Source organism: Phyllobates terribilis, unplaced genomic scaffold (genome assembly GCF_046119375.1).
Source record: "Phyllobates terribilis strain yellow unplaced genomic scaffold, ASM4611937v1 Scaffold_11__3_contigs__length_659146591, whole genome shotgun sequence".
NCBI lineage: Eukaryota > Metazoa > Chordata > Amphibia > Anura > Dendrobatidae > Phyllobates > Phyllobates terribilis.
The window spans coordinates 541,488,690-541,504,236 of record NW_027362771.1 but is presented as its reverse complement, the minus strand read 5'-3'; the positions used below and the strand labels follow the sequence as shown (position 1 = coordinate 541,504,236).

Sequence of the window (15,547 nt, the reverse complement as noted above, 5' to 3'; positions counted from 1 at the left end):
ATGCTGGCTGGACTAACCTGTTTCAGGGCCCGCAGGGCTTCCTGTACACGCCAGGCGTAGTCCCGGACACTGTCCTCAGGTTTCTGGACACAGTGGTAGAACCTGATCCGGAGATCCGTCTCAGTGCGGTTTTCAAACACAGTTTGCAGTCTCTTAAAGATGATGGATACTGATTCCTGGTCTGCGGCTGGCCAGGTTTCAACTTCCCGCTCTGCAGCACCAGTCAATTGTCCCAACACAACAGCGGCTCTCTGTTTACCAGTCATATAATACATGTCTAGCACACCGCATATTTTTCTCTTGAATCCGGACAGGGTGTCTGGTTTTCCATTATACTGAGGAAGCCATTTCGCTCCAGGGATATACGGCAGGGCCATGGGTATCAACGGAGTCACGACCCCTGCTGGTGGAGCGGCCGCTCCGACCTGTGCAGCGCCGGGCGCAGTTTGGGCACCAGGAGCGTTAACCGGTGCTCCGGCGGCTTGCTGGTCGTCGGCCATGGTTGCGCCCCCCTAGAGAACCATAGCCTACCTTCTTCACTTTCTTTATCAGGTAGGCCGCAGCTCCGCGGGCGACCGTCTTCTTCCAGGACCTTGCGTCGCTCGCGTCTGACGTCAGAGCGTCCTCTGGACTCCTTCCAGGACCTGGTTCGACGTCAGGGGCGGGGCGTGTCCTCGGCTTTGCGCGCTCCCAGCGATTACGCCTCTCCGATTCCCGCGGTTACGACCCTCTTGTTCCCACGCAGCGACAGGAAGATGGCGGACAATGGCGGGAAATCTCGGGAATGGTGGGAAAACTTCTCCACAGTGAGTACTACAGTCTTTTTAAGGCGCACAGTGCCCGGTGGCAACGGGCACGCAATCCTGTTTGTGACGCCAAGGCTGACGCGCTCCCTGGGCCATGGGGTACTCGGCAGCCGGACCTCTTACAGAGGCCGGTATGGGGAATATCACGGTGGCTGGCCCGGTCCGTGACCCAGGGCGGTCAGTAAAAAGGGGAATCAATTATAGGGGATTTGGAAAGTTCGTGACGCCACCTGTGGAATGCGGCTAAGGGGTGCCACCGCTGCGGAGCAGTCCTCTGGAGCTGGTGTTACGGCAGCAGGGATGGTGTGGCTCTCCACAGGTAGAGCTAGCTTCAGGGCAGCATGGGGTGTAATGGATGGTGGTGCAGGGGAGAGACGGCAGGACGGTCCCGGAGGAAAGACGGACACTCACACGGGGGTAAGCTTCAGTACCTTTATTGGTGATGATGCAGGCACGGTCCAGGGTACTCCGGGTGAAGGGCGCACTTTTGGACTCTCCCCAGTGAGCGGGTATAGGGCCTCCTGATCCGTTGCTCTACTCGTTAAGCTTCTGGCCTGCCTGGAACTAGGCCTAGCTTGGTTACTGTCTCTCTCTGCACCTGCTGACCTGGTGGTAGGGCCTTCTCTTGGAGATTACTCTCCCTGGGCTTCCGTGACTCCTAGCCCTGGTACTGTAGTCAGCGTTTGTGAACCTGGGACCTGTAGTCCTCCAGGGGTTCCGGTGGTTCTTACTGGGTGTAAAGGGTTCCTGTAGGCGCGGACCCGGTGTCCGGTATATATATCTCGGGGTGAGCCTGGTATGCTCCTCTGCCCCCTCGCTACTTCTTCCTTCTCCTCTCGCCTTCGACCCACGCAAGGCCCTCACACGTGCTATAGGCCTTGGCTCGCCTAAGCACAGCAGCCAGCGTGCTGCTTCTTCGCTGCTCTCTGAGCATCAGCACGCTCTCAGCTCAACTCTGAGCTCTGTCCCTCTCTGACTGAGAGACTAACTGAACTAACTCAGCTCATTTCTCACTCTAAACTGAGCTGCCTGGCTCCACCCTCCCTATATATATCCCTAACGGACTCCCTCTGCTGGTCTGAGGTGGTAGGGTGGAGGTGTGTGAATGTGTGAGGGCCTCTTGTGGAGAAGTCCATCCATGCACCCTTCTGGGTTCTGTGGCACCAGTGCGCAGCAGGGCGCCACATAGGCAAGCAGGCGGGCATGGCAGGTAGACAGGCTGGCGGGCACTGCTGATAGACAGGCAGGCGGGCACGGCAGGTAGACAGGCTGGTGGGCAAGGCTAATAGACAGGCTGGCGGGCACGGCTGATAGACAGGCAGGCGGGCACGGCTGATAGTCAGACTGGCGGGCATGGCTGATAGACAGGCTGGCGGGCACGGCCGATAGACAGGCAGGCGGGCACTAGGACCTGAAGACTGAGGAGAGTGTTAGCACACAAACAACAATCTTGCACAGGCACCTCCATTTTGGAGGAAGTGCCTTATATAGGGGAAGTCCTCCGGACATTGGCCGCGGACTTTTTAGGACGACGCGCGCAGCCCCTTTAAGAGGGAGGGAGCTCCCGCACCCTAAGCACAGTGCCCGGGGAACTGTGCGCGGTGCGCGCACCCCGAGCAGACTCAGGAGGGGAGCCAGAGGACGCCGACACTACAGTTTGCTGGTTAGTACTGTTGCTTTTCATCACTGCGGAATATGTGTGTGTTATATAAGCAACATCAAAAAATAACATTTACACATATAGTAAAGATTTTTTTTGCAAGAAAGTCTACAATTTTTTTTGTTATGCTCACTAGTTTTACACCACAATATTTCCAGACAATCCCTTTAAATAAGAATTCCTTATGTCACGTGACACATAGCAGTATGCGCCATCTAGTGCTCAAGGCATGAACAGCAGATTTGCTTCTTGCTCCTTACCTATAGCCAATGTCATCCCAGCCTCGATCCACCTGATGAAATCTCTGCATGCTGCGCATATCCGCTGCACATTCCTGGAAGGAGAGACAAGGCCGAGAGGGCTCATAGGTATGATGGATATAGACATGAGCCAAAGGGGGCTTTAGTAAAGTTGGGGTGCCTTTATATGGCTTGGCCTCCCACAGACAGCGAGGTATCACAGCAGGACAGTCTATAAAACAGAAATAATAATAGTGAATAAAAGCCAGATTTTCAGTAAATCCCTGCTCACATCCATCACATTTGTAATTTATACAAAACACTATTCCAAAGACATATATAATGCATATTGGCTGGAGATCAACTTGGTCATACCTCCCCATTTAGTAAATATGGACAAAACTATGCAGTGGATCCCTAATGATACAACCTAAACTTGGAATAAATCCAAATACCACCTGCAATTATTATAACAACATTATTGAAATTTTTTTAAAAAAAATCTTATTACAAAACCACAAATGATTAAAAGAATTCAAGAGGAAAGGATGAATCAAAAGAATGTGGGCACGTATGGACCAGGATACATCCCCGATGTTGAGATCTCATACATATAAATTAGTAGTCACACTGAGTGTGCGAAACGCGCGTCGGGGCGTTACTTGTGGTGCGGGACCGGGCACTTTTACATTCCTGATGGGTAAGTTCGATAAACTTAAACCGGTGCTCCTATTTGGGAGGGCATTAGCTCATAACTCTTTTGCATAGACTCATATCATTTCAGGAGTTGTATTAGTATATCCAACAGTAAGGTTTATATCGAGCTGAGCCCTATGTAGGGACTTTTTTTTGCATATTTACACCCTATGTTGTTCACTGGGTAGATAGGTGGGGCCTATATTGGAAAGAAAACCCCTCCTATGACTGCTAATTTATATGTATGCGATCTCAACATCGGGGATGTATCCTGGTCCATACGTGCCCACATTCTTTTGATTCATCCTTTCCTCTTGAATTCTTTTAATCATTTGTGGTTTTGTAATAAGATTTTTTTTAAAAAAATTTCAATAAAGATTGTTGTTATAATAATTGCAGGTGGTATTTGGATTTATTCCAAGTTTAGGTTGTAACATTTGTAATTTATGCACATTTACACCAAGAAAAGCTTTTGTGCACTAGCTGCAACTGCCACTAGAGGGAGCATAGGAGCTAACCGCATTGTTTATACACTGCAGGAGGCTCCCTCTAGTGGTGCATGCATGTAGTCACCATGTTACCTTCTAACTCCTTCATAACCAGATTTTCTGTTTTACACAGAAATTTGTAAAAAAAAAAAAGAAAAAGATTTGTGTCTCCATTTTCTGAGACCCATAAAGTTTTAATATTTGCGGCCATGGACCTGTGTGATAGTTTGATTTTTTTTGTTACGGGATCTATAATTTTTATTGAAAATATTTTGAGGTGCATATAATGTTTTGATCTTTTTTTATTGTATATATCGACCACTTTCTTTTATTTCTTTATTTTTAAAGATGGAAAAATGGGAGTAATCAATTTATTTAAATTTTTTTATATTTTAGATGCATTTTTTTACTTTATTTTTTTAGAACTTGAACCTACAAATGTTTGAGGCTTGTCCTTATATACTTAAGTACCACAGTATTCCGGTATGTAGGGAAACTGGTGGTTTCATATGAGGCACAGCCCATGCCTGAGTTTCACAGGAGTATTGAGATGTTATCCATTGGGATCTTCAGCAGGCCACCAGCTCCCATGGCAATGTATTGGCACCCTGAGATCATGTTGCGGGGAGCCGATGGATACACAAAATGGCACGACTTAAATGTTGCTGTCAGATATTGTCAGTGGCACTTAAGGGGTTAACAGTCACGATAAGTCTGATTGCGGTAGTTAGAGCCGGATGTCAATTCTAGAACAGATCTCATCGAGCTTGTTGGGTTCTAGCAACTTTTCCTAAAAATTCAAATTATTAACCAGATAATGTCCTCTACCTAGGAACTGCTGTTCAAACTGTTTGGCCACTTCGGAAGCAATGGCACTGTACTGCTCGTCTGCCATAGGATGTAAGTTTTGGTGTTCGGCATGTTCCTTATAGCAGATCATTCCTCTAAGTATTTCATCAGCTAACTGCCCCTCGGTTAGTAGATCCTGGAAGTCCTGTCTCCGGAACGCACTCTTTGCTGGCCGCCCCCAGTAGTAGGACTTAAGTAAGGAGCTCATCTTCTGGGTCTCGTTGATCAGTATCTCTCTCAGCAGGGTGCCATCCAAGGCACCATTGATATGTGCTAGTGTCAGGTCATTTCGGGAAGGGGCTGCTTGTAGCTGAAAGGTTTGGGGGATGGAGACAGAATCCCAGCATCCATTCACAAAATCTAGTGGGGCTTCCAGGGACACTTCATAATTAACGAAACTCAACGCCAAAGACATGGCTAGGGATGTATCGTGTCTACTTTGGTCGCCTGATTTGGAACTTGATCCTTGATTATCTTCTCCCTGTAGAATCTCCAATTTACACTCAACTTTACATCCCCAAAGCATGGCACCAAGAAGGGGTCTTATGGCCACTGTGCTTCCATCAGGGGCCAGGACAATTCCACTTTCCTGCCAGCCGTCATCTTTTAATGCCATGACCTTATGAGTTAAGAAAGCATGGGTAAGAGACACTTGATCAGCATTAAGAAGCTTGGGGGAACTGGATGGTGAAGAGATAGATGACATCAGGAGCTGAGCCAGATCCTGGGGTGAAGAATCTGCCAGTGTGGACTCCAGCTCCTTTATAAAACCAAGAAAAGTGTCCATAGTCATGACATGGCCTAAGGAAAGAAAACTGAGAATTAGATCTTTGTGTATTGACCATAAATAGGGGTGCGGTGTCTGAAAATTTGTTTTTATTAATTACCATTTGGAGGATCTGATGAAAAACACATAGGAAGCACGGTGAAATAGAGAAGATACCAGATGTCCATCATTACATCACCTGCAGGGTAAAAAAACCCATATATTTACTTCTTCACATCATCGTTAAATGGGCTGACCCGCCATAACAACTTACAATATATGAGAAAAAAGTATTGGACATGTTTTAATAATTAAATTCAGGTTGTCATTCAGCCCATTTTCCCCAGTGTATAATATCGGACTCCTCGCCACCTGATGTGCAAAACCCGGCCCCTCAACACCTGTGTATAACAACTGGCCCCTCGCCCCCCTCCCCCCCCCGTGTATAACATACAGCCCCTCACCCCCTCCCGGTGTATAACATCCGCTCCCGGTGAATAACATCTGGCCCCTTGCCCCTGGTATATAACATTCAGACCCATTGCCCCTAGTGTATAACCTTTGGCCCCTCACCCCCCCGGTATATAACATCCGGCCCCTCGCACTCCGGTGTATAACATCCAGCCCCTTGTCCCCCAGTTTATAACATCCAGTCTCTTGTCCCCCAGTTTATAAAACCAGCCCCTCACCCTCCAGTGCATAACATCCAATCCCCCGGTGTATAACATCCAACCCCTTGCCTCCCAGTTATAAAAATACAGCCCCTCGCCGTGGTGTATAAAATCTGGCTCCCCCCCAGTGTACAACATTCAGCCCCATTGCCCCTAGTGTATGACCTCTGGCCCCTCGTCCTCCAGTGTATAACATACGGCTCCTCACTCTCGGGGGTATAACATCCTACCTCCCACCCCCCGGTGTATTACATCTGGCCCCTCGCCCCCCTGGTATATAATATCTGGCCCCTCACCCTCCAGTGTATAACATCCAGTCCCTCGTCCTCCCCGTGTATAATATCTGGCCTCTCGCTCTCCGGTGTATAACATCTGGCCCTTCACCCCCGGTGTATAACATCCAGCCCCCCGCCGTGCCGTCTGCCATTATTAACATAACAGAACGGCCGGTGGTGCAGTGCTCCTTGATACCAGTGAGGTCCTGTAATAGGAGCCACCAGAGTAACAAGTTCATTCATGACATTTCTTCCTTCTAAATCTTCCACCATCACCTGTGAGGGATATTATTGAGAAGTGGAAGGAGCCGCAGCAACTCAGCCATGAAGTGGAGACCCCATAACGTTGCAGAGCAGAGGGCAGAAAAGTCACCAACAATCTGCTGACTCAATAACTGCAGAGTCCAGACCTCCTCTGGTTATTAACATCAACAAAAACACTGCGCCCCCGCCATGAGCGCCATAGCCGAGTAGCTGCATGCAGCCTTACTGTAGCATCGGCGTCTCTGCCCCCTGCCAGGCAGAGACGCCGTCCCTCTCACCTCCCCGCTCCCCACGCGGCGTCCTCCCGCGCTCCTCTTCCTCCTACTGCCGGCGCGCGCATCTTCCCGGGCACTGTGCTTAGGGCGCGCACGCGCTCCCTCTCTCTTTAAGGGGCCGCGCACGTCGCCCTAAGGAGTCCCCGGCCAATAGCCGGAGGACCTTCCATATATAAGGCACCTCCTCCGAAATGGAGGTGCCCGAGCAATAGCTGTTGCACAAGTATTCTTACCTCTGCTTCAGCCCTCAGGTCCAGTTGCCAACCTGACTACTGTTCCAGTCCGCCAGCCTGACTACTCTCCAGCCCGACAGTCTGTCTTCCGTTCAACTCGCCAGTCAGTCTATGGGCAAGCCCGCCTGCTTACCAGGAAGCACCTGCCAGTTACCTGCCTGCTAGTCTGCTCACCTGGGAGCACTCGCCTGTTACCTGCCTATTACCTGCTAGCGTACCTGGAGACTCTGCCGTCACTTGCCGTGACCACCAGCCTGCTAACCAAGAGACTTCAGCCTGCTTGGCCATCACTTGCCGTGACCACCTGATAGCTTACCTGGAGGCTCCTGCCGTCACTTGCCGTGACCACCTGTCTGCTAACCTAGAGACTTCAGCCCGCTCTGCCGTCACGTGCCGTGACCACCCGTCAGCTAACCCAGAGACTTCTGCCTGCTTGCTGTGCCCATCCGCTATACCGGTCAGTCCCAGTCTGCTGACCCTTGGGAGCCACCTGCTCTCTTACAAGGTCGTCCCCAGAGTAGCACCTGGTCCCTCTGCTCGGTCCCTCCCTGGTCACGGAGTCGTTAGCTGCCGTACGACCAGGGTCGGTCTGAGTTGATACTTAGTTACGCCCCTCTGGGTCCCTCCTTGCACCACGGCACAGAGGTTCCACCACCCGGATCCGTAACACTTACATCACCAAGCACAATGCCAAGTGATGGATGGAGTGGTGTTCTGTTCAGTGACGGATCACACTTCTCTATCTGGCATCTGATGGACGAGTATGGGTTTGGTGAATGTCAGAAGAACATTAACCCCTGACTACATGCTTTTTCAGGGGTCATTCTTGGCCTCTTAATACCAGTGAACGGAAGTCTTAATACTTCAGCATATAAGACATTTTGGACAATTGATGCTCCCAACTTTGTGGGAACAGTTTGGGGAAGGCCCTTTTCTGTTCCCCATGATGATGCCCAGTGCACAAGGTCCATAAAGACATAGTTGGGGAGTTTGATGGAAAAACATGGCTGGACCTCAACCCCATCCAACATCTTTGGGATGGAACTAGAGTAGAGATTATGAGCCCGGCCTCTTCCCCAACATCAGTGTCTGACCTCACAAATGAACTTCTGGATGAATGGATAAACATTCCCACAGAAAAACGTTTCCTCGTGAGTGGACAACTCCTATAAATAATAATCTCCTAATGGGTTTTTTGCAAATAAAATTTATAAAGTAGAAATCCTTCAATTTAAATGAGCAGGATGTTCACAGCAGCAGAACACTGACTTCAAAGTGGGCGGAGATAGAACACTCTATAGCCAATCAGATGACAATAATGATAGCAGCAGGAGATGAGAGTGCTGACCTTGAGGCAGACAGTGACCTGTCCACTCATGTAATAGTATAGGGATACAATTGATAGGGCAGTGTCACAGGCGGAGGGTATTGTAACACAAAGAACAAAGCCCATTACAGCTCCTGACCTGACTGGAAAGTTTTGCTTTCACTTTTGAACAACAAAAAAAAAAAGACCTAAAAAATCTTCTAATTAATTTTATAAAATCATGGGGTCTTTTTGTCAACCCCGGCAGAAGCAAATATCATGGGGAACAAACTGAACAACTTGCCTGGTTGAAGCGTCACCTGGGTACTGGTAAGAAGAAGTGTAATGCCCGCTTATTACTTCCTTTATGGGAGGGACAAATATTCCAAATATGTTTAACCCTGCAAGGGTCAGAGAGAAATCTCAGCCATAAAATATCACCATCAATTGTATGTCTGTGGGCTCTACAATAGCTATAATTTTCTGAAAATTCATGAAGTTCAAATGGTTCTACTTTTATTGATACAGGTGCATCTCACTAAATTAGAATATCATCAAAAAGTTAATTTATTTCAGTTCTTCAATACAAAAAGTGAAACTCAAATATTATATAGAGTCATTACAAACAGAGTGATCTATTTCAAGTGTTTATTTCTGTTAATGTTGATGATTATGGCTTACAGCCAATGAAAACACAAAAGTCATTATCTCAGTAAATTAAAATAATTAACAAAAAACATCTGCAAAGGTTTCCTAAGCATTTGAAAAGGTCCCTTAGTCTGTTTCAGTAGGCTCCACAATCATGGGGAAGACTGCTGACTTGACAGATGTCCAGAAGGCAGTCATTGACACACTCCACAAGGAGAGTAAGCCACAAAAGGTCATTGCTAAAGATGCTGGCTGTTCACAGAGTGCTGTATCCAAGCATATTAATGGAAAGTTGAGTGGAAGGAAAACGTGTGGAAGAAAAAGGTGCACAAGCAACCGGGATAACCGCAGCCTTGAAAGGATTGTTAAGAAAAGGCCATTCAAAAATTTGGGGGAGATTCACAAGGAGTGGACTGCTGCTGGAGTCATAGCTTCAAGAGCCACTACACAGACATATCCAGGACATGGGCAACAAGTGTCAAGCCACTCATGACCAATAGACAATGCCAGAAGCGTCTTACCTGGGCCAAGGAGAAAAAGACCTGGGCCGCTGCTCAGTGGTCCAAGGTTTTGTTTTCAGATGAAAGTAAATTTTGCATTTCATTTGTAAATCAAGGTCCCAGAGTCTGGAGGAAGAGTGGAGAGGTCACAATCCAAGCTGCTGGAGGTCTAGTGTGAAGTTTCCACAATCAGTGATGTTTTGGGGGCCATGTCATCTACTGGTGTAGGTCCACTGTGTTTTATCAAGACCAAAGTCAGTGCAGCCGTCTACCAGGAAATTTTAGAGCACTTCATGCTTTCCTCTGCCGACAAGCTTTTTGGAGATGGAAATTTCATTCTCCAGCAGGACTTGGCGCCTGTCCACCCTGCCAAAAGTACCAATACCTGGTTTACACAACAGTATCACTGTGCTTGATTGGCAGCAAACTCGCCTGACCTTAACCCCATAGAGAATTTATGAGGTTTTGTCAAGAGGAAGATGAGAGACACCAGACCCAACAATGCAGACGAGCTGAAGGCTGCTATCAAAGCAACCTGGGCTTCCATAACACCTCAGCAGGGCCACAGGCTGATCGCCTCCATGCTACGCCGCATTGATGCAGTAATTGATGCAAAAGGAGCCCCGACCAAGTATTGAGGGTATTTACTTTCAGTAGGCCAACATTTCGGATTTTAAAATCATTTTTCAAGCTGTTGTTATAAAGTATTCTAATTTACTGAGATAATGACTTTTGTGTTTTCATTGGCTGTAAGCCATAATCATCAACATTAACAGAAATAAACACTTGAAGTAGATCACTCTGTTTGTAATGACTCTATATAATATATGAGTTTCACTTTTTGTATTGAAGAACTGAAATAAATTACCCTTTTGATGATATTCTAATTTAGTGAGAAGCACCTGTATATTATTTTATAACCACCTCCCCCCAGGGTTTGGTTTGGTATGGCCCTGAGGTTGCACAGTACTGTTTACCAAGAAGTCATCTGATGGCTGGTGGACGCCTCATTTAGGTAATTGTCTACTCAGATCACTTGATTAGATACATTTTATCCCTGATTAAGGACAGTCAGATCATCTTATCAAACAAAGAGACCAACAACATAATGTATGGAGACCTCCCAAAATCTGTGTCTTCTACAGACTTCCACTGAAGCACCTGATAATATAAAGTTACCATTGTGTTCTTGCCAGACTGTAACCCCTGATTATCCCCAGTCCACATCCAGGACATGCAGCCTTTGGGACTCTTAAATCTGCATAACTAATCATATGCTAAATAGTTGCAAGTCAAATATATGTATGAGATAGCCAAGATGATTGTCTGTAAAATGATGATAGTCTCACGGTGGGAGCAAAAAGTCAAAAGTTCAAAACATGGTTACCCTTGGTGCTCCATTCAGACGGGGGACAAAGTGCCATCATTCTGATGATCAGTGAGGCTCTCAGTGGACGGACCCCCACTGATCTAGAAGTTATCGTCTAACCGATAGATTGGTGATAACGTCCTGTATCTGAACTGAGCGTTCCCAGGATCCAGCGGTGTAACTTGAACCTGGTGGACCCCAAAGCAAAATCTGCAACATGGCCCCAAACTGTCAAGGGTCTGTAATAGTATTGGCCTTCTCATATGGTCGAAAGGGACAATTTGAACCTTTTAGGCTACTTTCCCACAGTGAGCTTTTATCATGTTTTTGACACTACATATTTTTGCAATATCAAAAATGCACCAAAAGCTCGTCGTGGAAACGTGGCCTAAGACTCTGTGGTCCAGGTGCTACTGCGACCCCTGCATCTACTATATTTGTGCCCCTGCTAGGATCGCTCGCTTCCCAAAAATCGTGCAGTGTAAACAGGCTGCCAGTCACCCAATGAACAAGTAAAGTCCCCATACACTTTAGGTAGATGTTGACTCTCCCATATCCAGTAGCGCTCACTCTGCGGAGTGCTCCCATGTTCTCTAGGAGAGGGCCACTGCCAAACTCCTCTGCCGATGGCTTATTTTTCAGGGAACAAATGGATCGTCAGTCTGAAATCGAACATGCTGGATCCTTATCTCCCTTGTCAATCATCTGTAAAAATAATACCCATAAGCAAAAGTGGCCAGAAGGGTCCCTAATGCCACCTTGGTGGACCCGACCTTCTAGGTTTTGGGATCCTGGCATGCAGAACACGAGCCCCCAGCCGTCCCCTTTCCAAGTGGTACGTTGCAGCGCTGGGATGGTGTAAAGAGTGAGGAGGTCCACAGAGGGTTGTGAGATCCCGCTCTGCCTTCCGAGATCCCACAACCCAGTAGTTCATTAACCAACTTTTGCTGGAAAGTCGGTTTCTTTAAGGGGGCATTAGGGACCCTTTTAGCCACTATTGGTAATGAGTGTTATTTTGAAAATTCACCAGTCTGAAGCCACCCATTCTTTCCGGGGCAGCCCCAGACTGTTGACAGGCGCTCTTTACATTTGCTTCAAATTCATCATTTGAGGCAGCTGCCGAGGAGAATTGTTTTCTGTACACACAACGATTGTGTTAACGATTGTTCTGTGGGCATGGAAGTGTGGTCAGCCGGTCTAAGAATGTAGCTTTTCGAAGGGCGTTCTTTGTAAATTCACCCTTAGGGTCACATAATCTGTTATGATGTCGATATTTCTTGCTGAAAAATTCACATAAAAAAAACAATTCATAAACTATGTTTTTTATGCAGTTTCTGTGCAGGGTGTATTTTTTTTTCTTGAACAGACAAATTTGGAGCATTTTTTTCTGAACAGAAAAACTTCAGAAATTGACAATTTTTTTCACATTGGAAAAACATCACCATGTGGGTAGCAGTGTTTTCCTTTTGAAATTAACAGGAAGCTTATTCCTGGCATTTGAAGATGTTTTTTCGTGTGGATTTTGGAGCAGAATCATGAAAAACTCACTAATGGCATTTTCACATTGAGATTTTTTGATCAACAAATAAAATCTGCACCAAAAAAAGTCATGTGTGAGCCTGGATTTAGGGTGCGAAAATCGACTGCATTTTACAGTGTCGACACAGTGTGTGACAGTCTAAGAACGCTTAATCTCGTGCACACGTTGTAAAAAATATCTACTGTGTATATTAAAATGTGAAAGGGATGTTTGTTTTAAAATTGGGGTCTAAGGGGTAATGTCTCTCTTGAGGAGAATGACATGACAGTGTAAGGAGACTTATAGGCCATGCAATGCTCCTTTGGGAAATTAAATATGCAAATTACCTCTTCAGAGAGGAAGAGGACTGGGTCTCTAGTGATCCTACAAGTCAATATCGACACTTTAATGAGCATATTGACATTTAAGATTGTAACTTCCAGTAGATGGCACTAGAGTTCAAGTCCTCTTCCTCTGCAGAGGCAATTTGCATATTTAATGGCCCATAAGTATCCTTACACTGACATGTCACTTTCCACAAGGAGAAATGTTACCCCTTAGACACCCAGTCAGAGATCACTCATACAGCCAAATTAGACCTCCTGTTTGGCACTGAGGTGGGGCAGCATCCCTTAAGATTCTGGTATGGCTTTTATCCTAAGTCGTTTGGCAAGGCTCGCTAAAGGGTTGATGTTGGCTTTTAGGATTTCTACTTCCAGTAGGTGGCACTAGAGTTAAAATTCTCTTCTGCTCTGAAGAAGTAACTTGCATATTTAATTTCCCAGAGAAGCATTGCATGGCCTATAAGTCTCCTTACACTGGCATGTCACTCTCCACGAAATTGTAATACCCCAAAGGCCTTGCTATCTTTAAAATGACAATAGTATAATTATTAACCCCCTGCAGCTTCAGCGCCGTCTGTATGCTGCTCATCACCAGTCTTTGTTGTTGTGCTGTAGATGTGACACCAAAGCTACAGTCATGTCCAAAAGTGTTAAGAAGTAGTATAGTCTGCACTCCGCAGTCCTTGGTGGTGCACGTGGAAAATAAATCACAAATAGAAAAGACGGGCCCCGGCACTCACGTGAGTGCCGGGACTCGTCTTTTCTATATGTCCAAAAGTGTTGGCACCCTTGAAATTGTTGCAGAAAATGAAGTATTTCTGCCAGAAAATTATTGCAAGTACACGTTTTGTTATACGCATGATTATTTCCTTTGTGTGTATTGGAACAACACAAAAAAACAGGGAAAAAAAGGCAAATTGGACATCAATTCACACACAAAGCCCCAAAATGGGCCAGACAAAATTGTTGTCACCCTCAACTTTATATTTGGTTGCACACCCCTTGGAATAAATACACTGCTCAAAAAAATAAAGGGAACACTCGAATAACACATCCGAGATCTGAATGAATGAATATTCTCATTGAATACTTTGTTCTGTACAAAGCTGAATGTGCTGACAACAAAAATCATCAATGGAAATCACATTTATTAACCAATGGAGGCCTCGATTTGGAGTCACCCCCAAAATTAAAGTGGAAAAACACACTACAGGCTGATCCAACTTTGATGTAATGTCCTTAAAACAAGTCAAAATGAGGCTCAGTATTGTGTGTGGCCTCCACGTGCCTGTATGACCTCCCTACAACGCCTGGGCATGCTCCTGATGAGGTTGCGGATGGTCTCCGGTGGGATCTCCTCCCAGACCTGGACTAAAGCATCCAACTCCTGGACAGTCTGTGGTGCAACGTGACGTTGGTGGAAGGAGCGAGAGATGATGTCCCAGATGTGCTCAATCGGATTCAAGTCTGGGGAACGGGTGGGCCAGTCCATAGCTTCAATGCCTTCATCTTGCAGGAGCTGCTGACACACTCCAGCCACATGAGGTCTGGCATTGTCCTGCATTAGGAGGAACCCAGGGCCAACCGCACCAGCATATGGTCTCACAAGGGGTCCGAGGATCTCATCTCGGTACCTAATGGCAGTCAGGCTACCTCTGGCGAGCACATGGAGGGCTGTGCGGACCTCCAAAGAAATGCCACCCCACACCATTACTGACCTACTGCCAAACCGGTCATGCTGAAGGATGTTGCAGTCAGCAGATTGCTCTTCACGGCGTCTCCAGACTCTGTCACGTCTGTCACATGTGCTCAGTGTGAACCTGATTTCATCTGTGAAGAGCACAGGGCACCAGTGGCGACTTTGCCAATCCTGGTGTTCTGTGGCAAATGCCAAGCGTCCTGCACGGTGTTGGGCTGTGAGCACAACCCCCATCTGTGGATGTCGGGCCCTCATACCACCCTCATGGAGTCGTTTTCTAACCGTTTGTGCAGACACATGCACATTTGTGACCTGCTGGAGGTCATTTTGCAGGGCTCTGGCAGTGCTCCTCCTGTTCCTCCTTGCACAAAGGCGGAGGTAGCGGTCCTGTTGCTGGGTTCTTGCCTTCCTATGGCTCCCTCCACATCTCCTGGTATCTGCTCCATGCTCTGGACACTGTGCTGACAGACACAGCATACCTTCCCGCCACAGCTTGCACTGATGTGCCATCCTGGATGAACTGCACTACCTGAGTAACTTCTGTGGGTTGTACTGTAGACACCGCCTCATGCTACTGTACCTCTAGGGGTGAGAGCAATGGCAAAATGAAAAAGTGACCAAAACAACAGCCAAAAAGGATGAGAACAGAGAAATGGTCTGTGGTCACCACCTGCAGAACCTCTCCTTTATAGGGGGTATCTTGCTAATTGCCTATTGACTCGCCCAGGGGGGTGGGGACGACTCGGTACCCGGGCCTTTGCCTGGCCTTGGGGATGTCGCGGTGGTCGGCTCCCGGGCCCGTACCTTGGGGTCAGCTTTTAAAAGGGGGATTATTTGTTAACTCTATGAAAGTTTGTGACGCCACCTGTGGTTTCTGGTGAGAATCACCAGCGCTGCGGCAGTCCACTGAGGCTGTGATAAGGCAGCTCGATGGTATAGC

At 47.1% G+C, this 15,547-nt stretch overlaps 1 protein-coding gene across 3 annotated transcripts in view; it reads right to left on the bottom strand.

Annotated features, from left to right (window-relative positions):
- PGLYRP2 (peptidoglycan recognition protein 2) overlaps window positions 1–8,930 on the bottom strand; it is a 45,366-nt gene extending 36,436 nt beyond the window's left edge. For all 3 annotated transcript variants that reach the window (XM_073653892.1, XM_073653894.1, XM_073653893.1), the window contains exons 1-4: window positions 8,833–8,930; window positions 5,626–5,703; window positions 4,718–5,539; window positions 2,727–2,937 (exon numbers count right to left, since the gene is read on the bottom strand). In XM_073653892.1, the coding sequence (XP_073509993.1) occupies window positions 2,727–2,937; window positions 4,718–5,539; window positions 5,626–5,695 (1,103 nt within the window). In that variant the 5' untranslated portion in view covers window positions 5,696–5,703; window positions 8,833–8,930. The remainder of the gene's footprint in view (window positions 1–2,726; window positions 2,938–4,717; window positions 5,540–5,625; window positions 5,704–8,832) is intronic.
- Window positions 8,931–15,547: the final 6,617 nt, after the last annotated feature.